Below are 13,757 nucleotides of genomic sequence, written 5' to 3'. Positions count from 1 at the left end.
TCATTTTGATTCACATCCCCTTTTTCTTTCACTGCATGTACTGAGATTATGAGCAACATAATTAGAAAGGTGTTTGTATTTGGGTCCTTTTTCAGTGCAAGGAAGAATTTAGACAGAGGAGATTATAGGGCTATTTTATCTTGGAAATGTAGTGACATTTTATGAACTGCTTGCATAAATTGGGTAGAGCCGCGAAATGTCTTAAAGAGTGCGACTTAGTCCGCGACTCATCCCAAAAATGGTTCATAGCTACATATTGTATTTTTGGGATAATATTGTTCTCTTATTTTAATTTGTACATCGGAGGAGAACAAGCAAACAGTCCACCTAAAATGAAACCGTACACACATTTAAGATCTCACTATCGTCGCAAAAACAGCTAAATGAGAATTGAGTCCACTCGAATAAAAACATAACAAAGCCCCAATTTGTCTTGTGAAAGGGCAACGGTAAAGATGTGATCCACTCTCCCCCTCTTTTGAATGCAGAGAAGCCAACTTCAGTGATGTAATTGTCTACATGAAAAAGATACAAGAGATCCAAATGAACTTCTGAGGACTTGAGAGACATTAGGTATTTATATCTTTCTCAGCAGACAGCATTTTCATGGAAATTGTTCTAAAGCTACTATAAGATAATGAAAGCTTTTAGCTAATGCAAGAATAAAGAAAGAAACATGTATATAATGTAAGTCTGCAGTATTTCAAGCATTTGGTTTTCTTCTCTTTTGTTCTGTAAAACACAAGCAGGCACAGACATTCACAAATGGATACATATGCCATCGTTATATCAAGTATATTTTCCCAAGCTGATGCGTCATGTTGACCGACAATACAAACTTTCCAGCATTCCATAATTTGTTAGTGAAGGCCTTGTTTGATGTCTCCATGAACAATAGTTGTGTTGTTTACTTTTATTGGTTTATAGCATGAATTAATTCATGATAAATTATGTTTTTTGGGTTTTGTATTAGATGATGTAAGGACCCAGTTCTCATAGGATCCTCAAATTCTCAAAACCGGCCCTTTTCAACAGATTTAGTTTGGGGTAAGACATTGAAGCTATCAAGGATGACAATATTGCTATGGATGACGACATGGTAATAGGATAGCCGTTCAAAATTAACAATTTTTTATTTAAAAAATATTTAGGGTTCAAGCATTATGTAACTTTTTGTGTCTCCCTTTTTAATTTGGGCTTTACCCTTGATTTGGGCCTAGTATATAAATAATATTTAATTATCAAAAGATTGGGCATGGACTTTGAGGCTCTTTCAAAAACTAAGAAAAGTGAAATTATTAACTTTAGAACATTGCATGTCGAATCCAAGTCGGTGAATATTACGTCATCATGTTGTTTCCAACAGCTTCAACCATATTTTAATTAATTGTAATATTTAGATTTTTTAAAAAAAAAAAATCAAAGGGGAGAATTCGAACTCGGAATTCTTTCAATAAAATTTGGCAATTGGTAGATAGTTTTTCCAACCTTTATTGTCATAAAACTTTGATAGTTTAAGGACTCTGTTGTAGTGGTTTCTCCCTTTAATTAGTTGGTGAGGCAAATGCTTTGCCATCTCTTACCGTTAGTCTTATGTAACTTGCTTTTATTTTCGTTTGGTTTTGGCATTTGTCAACCCATGTATGTTCCTTCGTGGGTTTTTTTTCCTCTGTCTCTGAGGTTACTTTAAGATAAACCTAAAGATTAGGTACACCCAACATGACGAAGATCATAGAGCTAAAGTTGTAAAAATGCAACTATATTCTCTCTACTCATTTTAATATAGCGAATTATTTGCTAAAAACTTCATCGCTTTTTTAAAGAGATGTTTTAAATTACTTATTTATGGGAAGGGGATTCGAATTCGGATATAAAGGGAGCAGACACACCATCCTCACGAACTGGCCTAACCCACAACTGCAATTTGCTAAGAACTTTCAATTTTGAAAGGTTCAGGAAACTACGATGGACCTTTTTTTTTTTTAATGCGGAAAGTACAATGGAGTTAATCCAAAGGGAAATTATGATATTGTTCTGTCTAGATTAATATATGAGTAAATGAGTTAACTTATAGCTCAATAGTCAAAACATGTTCCACAAGAAAAATGTGTATTTCAATCCTGATGTGTGCACATGATGATCAATTAGAAATGGTACAGGCTACTTATTTTGCTGTCTCTCTGTCTTCTATAACTCATTGAGAAAGGGGATACAATTGAGTGAGATCTTGACCCCTTGATCAGAACCTAAGTTTTATGCAAGAAGAGAGGATCTAGGGCATTGTGGATGGCATAAAGAAGCAGCGCAGCATATATTAGGAGGCCAACAAAGCTTGCAATCAGAGCTCCCTTCACTTGGTCACAGTATTTGGGGACTTGGCCACAAATGGGCAGCCAGCCTGCATATGAATTTCCATGCCTGCCCACACTGCCAATAGCCAAAGCTGCTGAAATGCCTGAGGTGAGTAAAATGGTGAGCACCTGATGATTCAAACAAATTAACTGCAGCTTAGTTTATAAGTCCTTTGCCAACTTCTTTCACCAAAAAGATCATATAAATCAAAACAGAAACATTTGTAAAGAAATGTTATATATAAGATCATATTTACCATATCCAAGGCCACGACTAGTCTCCATAGCTGACTCTTAGAAGGAAGAAAAAGAACCAGAAACCCGTATACGGTTATGATAGCATTTGCAATTACAAAGTACCTATAAAAGATAAAGCTATCAGCAACAGGCATAGATTCATATCTGAAGAAAATGTGCAATTATGCAAGTCTATAATCCAAGAAAAGAAAACAAAGAAGAGATAATTAGGAATAACTTATACCTGAAGGCTGGTGTATGGTTATACTTTGCTTCAAAAGATAATCCAAGGACGTTGGATCTCTCATGGCTTGTAGCCATGACAACGGCGGCCGAAAGGGTAGCAGCCACAGCCATGAGCCTTAACAAAAGGGTGCAGAGTCTCTTTGTATTGGCCATGGATTCTACAATGAGATTTTTGGGTGCACAAGGAAATAGCTATAGCTTGGCTTTGAAATATGCAAAGAGGTTGATGCTGCTTTGTATGGAAGCCTACGAGGGGTAGAGTGTTAGGAAGGAAAATGAAGGGGTGTACGGATTCATACTTTGTCTTTTGTTAGTTGAAATTCTCAACTGTCACCACCACAGTCCAGTAGAAGTTCATCTACTTATGCTGTAAGATTAGACTTTTCAAAGTGTAAGCCAATGGTGATAATTTGTTGTCTATGAATGGAGAAAAACTTATATATCACACGGTGAAACGTAATTAGTTGGGGATAATATACAAGTTCTTTTTCTCATGTAGGTTAATCTATCTTGATGTGGGTAATTTGAAAAAGAGTTGTGTTGTAAAGTTGGGCAGATTTAGGAGTTCAACCATACAGACCTTGAGATATTTGAAACTCAAAACTAAAGCGTCTAAGTTCTAGGCCCACATCCCAATTGATTAAAGTATAAAAAGAAAATAAAAAGTTTCTAGCTAGGTCCATCTATGTAAATATTAATACAAAAATTCAAGGCAAAAAATGTTTATTGTTGGTCCATGTAGTTGGTTTCACCGCTTTGATCTTCGAAGTTTCAATTTTAGCACTGTAGTTTTCAATTTAGAGCAATTTGAGGGCACTTTATTTTTTTTGTCAAATTCCTTCAAATTCCGCTAAATTTTGACCACATGCCCTTCAATATAATTTTTCAATTTACGAAGCTAATATATTAACTCGTCCCACCCCACTTGTTTGTCTGAGTCATTGATTCCTGTAAGTTTGATGTAGAAAAGAAAGACATGTCCGAAAGAGTGGTATGAATGAACAATAAAACCCATAAACTATGAACAAGATGGGAGCAGGGAGGAGAAAATTCGAAGAGATCACATAAGAGAGGAGAAGTTGAAAGACTGGGGTCCACTTGAAAGAGTTGTGGACAAGTGGATTTGAATCAAAGCTCAGTTACTGACTCACTCAGTGGCTCTCAGAAATAACCAAAAAAACTTACTTGTAACGTCGTTGCATGAGTTTCTCTCTCAATCAAAAGCATTTTCCTATATTTTAATGTTTGTTCCAGCTCCTAACCCTCAAGTCAAGGGGTTCAATATGAACAGTACCGTAGACATTTAAACAGAATCCACTTCAATATTCTTGAATGATAATGATGACGACAGGTGCTGGTAATTTAGCATCATAACCCATAATCTGCAAACTTTCTTGCCTGCGATGGCCACAGCTGATTAGTGGTAGCGAAGCTTATGGGAGTTGTATCTTTGAAGGTAACTAATAACTTTGCTTTGGTGGTTCAGGATCAGGAATCAGCAACTTTGGAGATAATGTCAGTGGCGTAATTGGCAATTCTTGATTCTGGAGATTGCTGAAGCCGTCCAATCACTGAGAACAACTCTGATGAACGGAGGAATTGTCTGCAGGGCGGATGCAAACACATCTTTGCCAATGAAAGGAGAGCTATTTTTAAAGGTGACTCATTTACCGAATCTTTCCTACCTGGGTTCAGTGCTACCACTGAACAGTCCGCCACCAACTTCAGTAAAGACTGCAACGTATATAAACACCTCACAAGTGAAATTCCATTGCAAAGTGATTCAATTTCCAAAATCATGGATACTTTAATTATCTAAAACAGAAAGGTGCAAGACCACAAACCTGCATGGCTCCTTTTGATACAATATCTTCACAAAGTTTGTCGGAGTTGCGGACAAGATTGCTTAGTGCAGCTGCAGCATTTGCTTTAGTCTTGTCTTCTTCGGTTGAAACCAGAAATTTGGCAAGATGGGGTATAGATCTTCGTAGCTCATCATATAACATGTCACTATGGTAGGCAGCATTCCCAATCTGCAAAGAGAGAGAGATAAGTAGCTGCATATCTGCAAGGCCGCATATGTTTGTTTATATTTCTTTGGGACTGACCCTACAAATGTTTTCAGCCCAAGAACCAAAGTTACATAATTTTTTTTATTGTGGAAGAAACCGAGTTAAACAATTAAGGTCGACACATTTTCTTAATAGCATGGTGAAAAAGAATAGGCTTGCAACAGACAGCTGAAAGCAATATTGCATGGCAAGAGAACTTACAGCAAAGCAAGCAAATTTTCGTGTCCGTTTGTCTGGATCAGAGCATCGATCAATAAGGAGGCCAATAATTTGATGCCTTGCCTATATCATCATATTCTGTTGTAAAATACCAAAATAGGAATCCAACCTCCTACATATGTACAGATTGACAGAACCTTAAAACAATATATTGTTCACTACTTACTAGGGCACTATAAAAGTAGGAGCTGTGCCGGCACATATTCCCCAGAGCACTGCAAGCCTTTGACCGCACATTGGGATCTTCATGGGTAAGAAATTCCTTGAAGAACTCCAGTACAGAAGCTCCATTAATACATCCGTAGAATCCCTAAACCCCAAAAGTAAGACATAATAAGAAAACAAGAACTGTTTTATGCATTACTCTTCTTCCATTTAATGGTTTGTTTATCAGACTGTGAAATACGGGACAAAACAAAATCAAGTGAATATTAGATATCCATTCACAAAAAGTACATGAAATTGGGTTTGGAGATGTCTAATCACAATAAAGGTCCCCAAAATATCTCGTAAAATTTGAGAGAAATTAAAATGGTATTAATAAAAAATTAAATTACTGAGGATGCAATACCACATAGACGAGAAAAAAAAGACCACTGACATCTGACTATTGTGCTTAAATATTTGAGGAATTAAGGGGAAATATCTGGAAGACAAGGATCCAACAAGATCTGACGTCAATATTGTTTGGTATTACCTAGAAGACAAGGATTCCCCTAAACAATACGATGTTCCTTCCATAGCTCGGAAACTTCATAGAAAAAAGGAAAAGAGAACATATGTTGACCCAGGATGTTACATGCAGCAACAATTATTCAATCAAAACCAAATCTGACCTCATCCTTGCGAGCTAAATCAGAAACAATCATCAGAACATCCAGCACCACCTCTCTTGGGCTTGAACAATCGAGTAATCTTCTCATTCTAGTAGGCTCCAACAAGCCTTCTTTACGCACAAGTTGAAGTGCCAATGATTGGTGACCAATCATTTTAGCAAGAAAGGCCACAGGCCTTCCTGTATCCTTTAACTCCAGATGCTCTAAACATCGAAGAATGATGCCTGGCACTCTTACCTGAAAACTTCAGAAGCAATTGAATGAGAAACATATAAGCACCTGAGTACATGATGGTATCAAGATTCAGCAAATTAACTCAATCTGCAAATCTAATAAATAATGAGCTATATGCTGTGTATCCTCCAAATGATAATGTCAAGTATCTCACGACACCATCCTGGAAAAAGAATCTAAACAAACCCCGCCCCTGGGGCCACAAAGAGGAAAACAAAGGAAAGAAGACCTAACCTCCAAAAGGTTTTTAATATACTTTCCCAGGTCTTCCTCAATTACTTTCACCATGTCTTTGTCTTCCATGCCAACTCTCACACCTGGTGAACCCATGTTGAGAAGGGCCCCGCTGTTCACTGAAGCAGTGGCTGATGGAAATCCTGGAGCATTCTGTACAGTCACAAAAGGAAATGCCAAGAGATCAATTACTGTATTTATTATATCTCTCACACCATCCTTCCCTCCACCAGGCCCAACCCAGGACTTTACAAGCTTGAGATGCATATCAGATATCAAGTCAGAGATATTCTTGACGTGATCACTTCTGAGCAGAACCTGACGAAAAGTTAAGGCTCCACCTGAGAGGCAGTGACATATTGACGATATTGTCGACACAACTCCTATAGGGGAAAGCCCAACTTGATCATTTGTGCTGTCAACTTCTTGTGGAGACACATTTTGTTGGTTTTTGGTTAACAAACTGACTAGAAGCAGAGGGATATTGCTTGCACAAAGCTGTTTTATGGATAAGGGTCCTCCCCACCTCAGTCTGGACTCCAGCAAGCCAACACATCCATCCCGAAGACCATGCCAGTATGAGAGAGCACCATTGGTGTCATTAGGACCCAATTCAATTCCATTGCCTGATGAAAGTTTGAGGTATTCACATAGTGTGGTACTTCGAGGAATCAAAGGCACTGCTACCTTGGAGACAGATGAGCCAACAGAAGCTCCAGATTCAAGCGACAATATGGAAGCCAGCGCCAGCATGGCTGATGCAGTATGAGTTTGAAAGGAAGTGTTTGTGGTCTCATCAGAAGAAAAATGATGAGCAAGGACAGAAAGTCGAGAAAGCTGCTTCTTTGGGGAGGTTGTCAACATAAATAATGCAGAATGTCTACCAGTTGCCTTCAAACATTGTGCAATTGTTGCAAGGATGAGGCATGAATGCAGAACGAAGGTAGTGGGATTGGTTAATTTGCACTTGAAGTTGGTTGTCTCCATTGCTTGTGGATCTTTATTTTGAGATGACATGCACAAAGACAACAAAGAGAATATCTCTGAAATAATGGTTCCATCACCCCCACCACTGACAACAGTAGTTACAGGAAGGGAACTAGGCAGGCCACAGAGCATACCGGGAACAGTTCCATTATGCAAGCAGCACCTCAACAACAGCTGAAACATGGAAGAAAAATTGCAGTCCTTTATGTCAAATTATGAAAGCTAGATGCAGGCACAAATGGTAATTGAAAACTGATTGTAAAATTTTCCAAGATAATTGACATCTCATTATTTACAATTTTGAAAGACTACACATAAATGGCTGTTTACATGGGCAAAGAAATTTTCTTAACATGGTTAGGATGAGAGAAACACCTGAATGCTAGCATACAGTGAAGCTTCAAGTCGTTGATGAAGGCAATAACGGATAGCAACCTGTACTGCTTCTGATCTAAAGAATGCTCTAGTCACTGCAGCAACAAGTTTTGTGGATTCTGTCCCAATTAATGAAATTTGATCTTGATCCCTAATGTCAAATTGGAGTGAAGGACTGCGCAAAGTGCTTAAGGGAAATGAATAGGCATTTCTTTTTGTACAAATATTTTCGGATGCATCTATCAGCAACCAAGTAGCCCTACATGCTTCACAAGCTGCACACAGCATATTTGAAGAACCAGAAATAAGACTTGACCCTGCAGTAACTAAGCAGAGACAAAGTTGATCCACTAGACCACATGTTTTAGCGCGATCCAAAATACGTTTCAACGTTCCATTAAGATCACAAACCGCCTCAGGAGCTGAAGTTGAAGAACATGCTTTAAGGCCCTGAGTGAGTCTTGTTAACACTACAGTAATGCAAGCAATTGACGCATACAGAACTCTTCCAGACGCATCTTCACTGCAACCAACAACCTACACATTCAACAAGATGAGAACAGGACCTTTGAATTGTATCCATAAAGCAATATGTACCATATTAAAAAGAACCATACCTGCGAAAAAATATCAGTTAAAGCAACCCAGTGCCTGAAATATGAGTCTCCAGTGCCAATTCCGGCATTGTCTACCAAAAATTTAATTATTGAGAAGCTCTGCAAAAGTAAATTAAAAGTTGCAAAAGATATAGAAAACACATTTCAGAAGTTAAAGTAGAGATGGCAGGGGATGGAGGGCATAATAGCCTAGAATCCTTTTTTTTCAAAATGTTAATGGATATTGAGAGGTGCAGTGTGCAGATGCAAGGATTATAACAGATAAGCCAGACAAAGGTACAATTTGAAGTCTGCAAAAGCACAGTAATTTATTAACAGCCAATGGAAAAACCAATTTCAAGCATAAGGCCATTGGGATGTGCAGACAAAGATTAGAAGTAAGAAATTTCTAATACCTTTTCTTTTAACTCATTTACTTCAGAAGTTTTCATGCTCACAATGATGCCAGTGTAAACAAGAAGTTCATGTATAATTTCATCAAGCAGCGCACTGGAATGGATGGCACCAGCTGCAACTAAATTTGAAAGGATTCTCAAAGACTGGTTAGAATTAAGAATATCTTCATCCCTGTATAAATATGACAAACAATCAAGTCCTTCAGATAAAAATTTGGTAGGTATCTGGTCATATCATTGTCCAAAAAATAAAGAACCAGCATTGACCAAAAAAAATTCCAAGAGCTGTATATAACAGTCCTAATATTCTATTATTATGTTGAACTTGGTAGCAGCTGTGAAGCGAGAGTGTGCTTCTCGCTCCTGTGCTGCTTCCTCCTCTCTCTGTTTCGGTTTAGTTTTTTGTTTTCTTGTTCCTTTTTTTTTTTCTTGTCTTGTTTGGCTGTGGATGCCTTATCCCACTCTGTGTTTAGCTCTTCGTTTTAATACAATTGTTTCACTTCTATAAAAAAAACAATCCCTAATGGAGCAGTACTATGTAGAATTGATATGCCTATATATACACTAATTTGCCGTAGTTCTTGTTGGTACAGTACACATAAGAATAATTTTACACTTGTTTTCTTGCCATCATTTGACTAGCTACTAGGAGATCTGTTAATTTAAAAATAAGAATAAAACATGTTATGGACCATTTAAAACAAATAAAAGAGCTTTTAAGCTATCATCATTTACAGAAGCAGTCAAAGCATTCTGCACTGAGTGTGTAGAGCATGGTTCCAACATAACTTGATAGGAGAATAAGAAACAAAATTTTACATCGTATTTAATAGAAGAGTGCAATTCAGCTTTTTACCAGGAAGAATCTAGGGATCCTTGGGAACATCTTTTTAGTGGTAGCAAAACCTGTGCTAATGCTTCATTGTCTTGACCAATTACTTGTGCACCTTTGACTGTACCAGAGTTATTTTCCAATCTGTCCAAAATTTGGCAACCTGAAGCAAAACATTACTTAAGCTCACCTCATAATAGCAACATCATGTATAAACTTATGAAGCAATAACTGCAATGCTTATGCTTTTCCATTAATGAACACAGATCCAGGGCCTCAAGCATGATATACAAAATTAATTTAATCAAATTCTTAATCTTGACACATGCAAACACACAGACAATCAAGAGAGGGTCAGGAATGTCAATTTTGTAGCTACATCAAAAGGTTTCCACTTCCTTTTCAAAATAGAATCAGACGATCTTCCTTGTTATGGAAGCTTCATATACCTGACTCTTTAACTTCCTTAAGATTTGCAAATCCTGGGAACTCATTTGGGGAATAATTGACTGCCGTGCAGTCATAAATGTCTGATTGAGCATCATTCTGAAAACTTATTCCACTGTTGTTCTCTGAAGAAGCTGTAGAGTTGACTTTATGTATGACATGGTAAGTAGTTAACAACAGACGAAAGAAAAAGAAATAATTAGTAAGGAAAAAAGTAACTACCAGAAGAAGAAACAGCCAAACCAACTGATGTTTGAACTGTGTTTCCTTCACGCCTCCATGCAGAAACACATCCTCTTTCTGCAGCAGTTGCAGAATGCATTTCCTGGAAAAGGTTTAATAATTGCACAGTTAGAACTAGATATCTAGACAGATGTCTCTGTGAAGACAAGACAAAGAACTGGTATTGTCTTGAAGTCATGTTATATTAAAACACTGTGAAACAATATATAANATTTTTACTATTTTAAACTTTATAAAAGCAAACATGGAACATGTAGATGCATTGAGATATCACTACCCTAGCCTCCAGTTCATGAGACGTCTCTTTAACAAATGGGTGTTCAAGAAGAGCTGGCCAAGTCAATCGATTTTGAGGTACCTGCTCTCAAGAATAAAAACACCAGTTAATAATGGAAGTTGGCAGAGATAGACATTGAAAATTTTCAACTGAAAAGCCATGCATTTCAAATTACAACCTTATTGAGCAATCCCTTCAGAAAGCTTTTAAAACTTGGACTCATGTTGTCAGGGTATTTAACTGGATCCTGAAACATTTCAAAGTAGCATTAGATTATGCCTTAACTGACATACCTAACAAAACTCATACAAAAATTTGATTACATGTACCTTAACAATGTGCCTGATGAGTGCATATACAGAATTTGTATAGAAAGGAGGCTGGCCAACAAATAATTCATATCTGTTGTTGAGTACACCCCAAAAACAAAATATAACAAATATGGGGAAATAGAAAAGAAAAAAATATGCGACCAAAATAAAAAGAAAATTAAAAAATAAGGGAGAAAAAGGAGAAAACCCAAATAGGCTGCGGAATTTGCAATCAAAACTATTTATATTTTGATTATGATATATGGAAAATTGCAAAGAGTTCCCTTATGAAATCTTACACGTCAGCCAGACTAAAAATGAAATAAGGAAAGAAAGCACATAACATGAATGAATAGATTAAATTAGAAATCCTCTTGAACTAAGTTATTGAAGGTACAGAAATATATTATAACAAGAGTCAAAATTTAACAAACCAGAAGTAGAACAGTGGAATAGAAACTCAAAGAAATATTTTTCTTTGAAAGATAAAAGTAGGGATGCAACATACAATATTACTCCAAGAGACCATAAATCTGCAGTGTGATTGTAGGGTTGTTCCCGTACTAGTTCAGGTGCCATGTACAGAGGAGTACCTAATGAACATTAATGAAAACTTCACTGAATGGGCAATCAAAGTACCATAATTCCTCCAGGATCTTCAGGGAGTTTCCTAAAAGGTAATCTAGAATTGTAAGCTAACCTTTAATGGATCGCAAAACAACAGTATTTGTGGACATTGCACGTGCAAACCCAAAATCACAGAGCTGTGACAAACAAGATGATTTAAAAGTTATCTGATACCAAATATGCACTTATGCACTTACATAAGAATGCTTGTATAAGCTCTACTAGGAACACAAGGAACTACTTAGATATCTCACCATGAGAACTTAACAACATAAATGATAACATAATAAATTACTATATAGAAAATANTACAATAGTCATTTTCCGCTACAAAAGTAATTTACATAGTTCCATAGTTCATACGATGGACATGAGAAAGACTTGAGTACTCAACTTTGAGAAGTTACTCCAAATATCAACCACATTGAACTAATGATCATAAGGCAAAAGCAAACCTCTATTTTTCATAAAGTGGGTAAACTGAAAGTTCTAAACAGGCAAACCATTATACATGTTTTAAACATAGATGAAGTTTATTTTAAACCACCTTAGCTATCTCTTCTAAACAGCATACCACATGCATAAAGTATAAAGAGTGGACAAAAAAGCAACAACGATAAGATTACTTAAGAAAATGAATTAATTTGCTTCAATTGTTCATAAATTTAACATATTGAGATTATCAGTAGAATTAACCTTAACAATAGAACCAGCACCAATGAGAATGTTTTGTGGTTTCATGTCACGATGGATGATACGGTTGGAATGCAAATAATGCAATGCTCTCACCTGTGAAATTCAATAACAAAGAAAGCTTACTATATTTGTCATTCACAACGTGAAAGACTAAACAGTCAAACATGATAAAGAATTGAGATGGAACCCAAATTCGTGATAAAGATTTTACCAACTGCTTTGCAATTGCTTGAACTTGTTCTTCATGAAGGCACTTATCATCCTCAACAATTTCAAATAATTCACCCTGCATATCAAGGAATTCGTTGATATTTAATGTGTCTCGACATATCAAGGAATTCGATGATATCCCTGTGCATGTGCTAGAGTTTCCAAAATAACAAGATAGTATAGATAAATTAATGCAGTCATAGTGAAGAAAAAAGGGATCCGTACTTGTGCAAATTCTGTGACAACACAAAACTCTTGTGGGCTTTCAAAGGAATCAAGCATTTCAATTATATTCTCATGCTTCAACTTTCTTAGGATCTGTACATTTAGGAACGGTGCATATCAGACAACTGAAAACCCCCCCAGAAATATCAATCACAGATGATAAATGAGTCCATTACCTCAATTTCTTGTCCTAAATTGTGAATATCTTTGTCGGTTTTCCCATGTTTCATAATGAATTTCATTGCAACTGTCTGAAGCAGTAATCAAAATAATGAATCGCCGCATAAACGAAAAGGAAGAAAGATAGAGAAAGAAAAATTAGATGTGCAAAAGGGTTTCCTACCTGCCCAGTATACTTGCGCCTTCCCTTGTATACCTTCCCAAATGAACCTTCGCCTACAAGCTCAATCACATGGTAGCCCTCCACACCCATCCTTTAAATCTAGGTTTAGTAAAAAATTGATGCAAATCTAGGTTTCAACAACCATAACATTTAATCTAAAATCTGAACCCGAAACAGAGATTAGAGAGAGAGGGCNAGCGAAGAGAGTTTTGAAAATTGGTACGGAGAGAGTGGAACTGAGAGAGAGGTTGGGTTTTTTGGATTTTTCCCGCCCACTTTATTTTCACCCTAATAGAACTTACCTAAACCAAATTTTCAGCCAATTTAGTTACATTTTTTTAGACATAAACTCATAAAACTAATATATTCTAGACATAAACTCTTTTTTTTTTTTTTTTTTTTTTTTTAACTTCCACCGAAAACTCAAATTTAAAATAGGATGTCGTGTAAGATAATATTTGTCCTAGTATCACACACTAAATTACAATCGATACCACATGCACATTCAAGTTTTGTGAACTGACTGTTACATTTTTTTCTCTTCATAATAACAGTTCCTAATTTATAGCATATCCATAATGCTATTTTTTGAAACGTTGAATAATTATATCCTAAATTTTAGGGATTATGTTTCTAACAATTCAAATCCTAATCAATTTCAGTTCTCTCCCATGCATGTCACTTTTAACCTAACCTAATATGTACATCATAGAAAATATAGAGTGTTGCTAAACAAACCTTAA

The 13,757-nt window shown here is 36.4% G+C and overlaps 2 protein-coding genes across 7 annotated transcripts; both read right to left on the bottom strand.

The window, feature by feature from the left end:
* Positions 1-2,125: 2,125 nt before the first annotated feature.
* On the bottom strand, positions 2,126-3,088 carry LOC117623116 (CASP-like protein 1C1). Its single transcript, XM_034353978.1, has 3 exons — positions 2,833-3,088; positions 2,609-2,711; positions 2,126-2,480 (listed from the first exon to the last, which is right to left on the bottom strand). Exons 1-3 carry the CDS (start codon positions 2,985-2,987, stop codon positions 2,247-2,249), a joined length of 492 nt encoding a protein of 163 aa, XP_034209869.1. The 5' UTR covers positions 2,988-3,088; the 3' UTR covers positions 2,126-2,246.
* A 744-nt stretch (positions 3,089-3,832) lies between these two features.
* LOC117623302 (serine/threonine-protein kinase TIO-like) lies at positions 3,833-13,291 on the bottom strand. Of its 6 annotated transcripts, XM_034354218.1 has the most exons (23): positions 13,015-13,291; positions 12,848-12,922; positions 12,672-12,764; positions 12,448-12,522; positions 12,237-12,329; positions 11,614-11,677; positions 11,422-11,506; positions 10,932-11,004; positions 10,781-10,849; positions 10,603-10,683; positions 10,305-10,407; positions 10,085-10,228; positions 9,660-9,798; positions 8,804-8,975; positions 8,409-8,507; positions 7,792-8,328; positions 7,551-7,590; positions 6,430-7,427; positions 5,962-6,198; positions 5,292-5,435; positions 5,108-5,188; positions 4,679-4,867; positions 3,833-4,568 (listed from the first exon to the last, which is right to left on the bottom strand). In XM_034354218.1, exons 1-23 carry the CDS (start codon positions 13,102-13,104, stop codon positions 4,323-4,325), a joined length of 3,927 nt encoding a protein of 1,308 aa, XP_034210109.1. In that variant the 5' UTR covers positions 13,105-13,291; the 3' UTR covers positions 3,833-4,322. The 6 variants fall into 6 exon arrangements, with proteins under 6 accessions (XP_034210109.1, XP_034210107.1, XP_034210108.1 ...); XM_034354216.1 differs by having other exon boundaries at positions 6,430-7,590; XM_034354217.1 differs by having other exon boundaries at positions 6,430-7,590; positions 10,085-10,216.
* Positions 13,292-13,757: the final 466 nt, after the last annotated feature.

The sequence above is a fragment of the Prunus dulcis genome, chromosome 3 (genome assembly GCF_902201215.1).
Source record: "Prunus dulcis chromosome 3, ALMONDv2, whole genome shotgun sequence".
Taxonomy (NCBI): domain Eukaryota; kingdom Viridiplantae; phylum Streptophyta; class Magnoliopsida; order Rosales; family Rosaceae; genus Prunus; species Prunus dulcis.
This window is presented reverse-complemented; position numbering and strand designations above follow the sequence as displayed.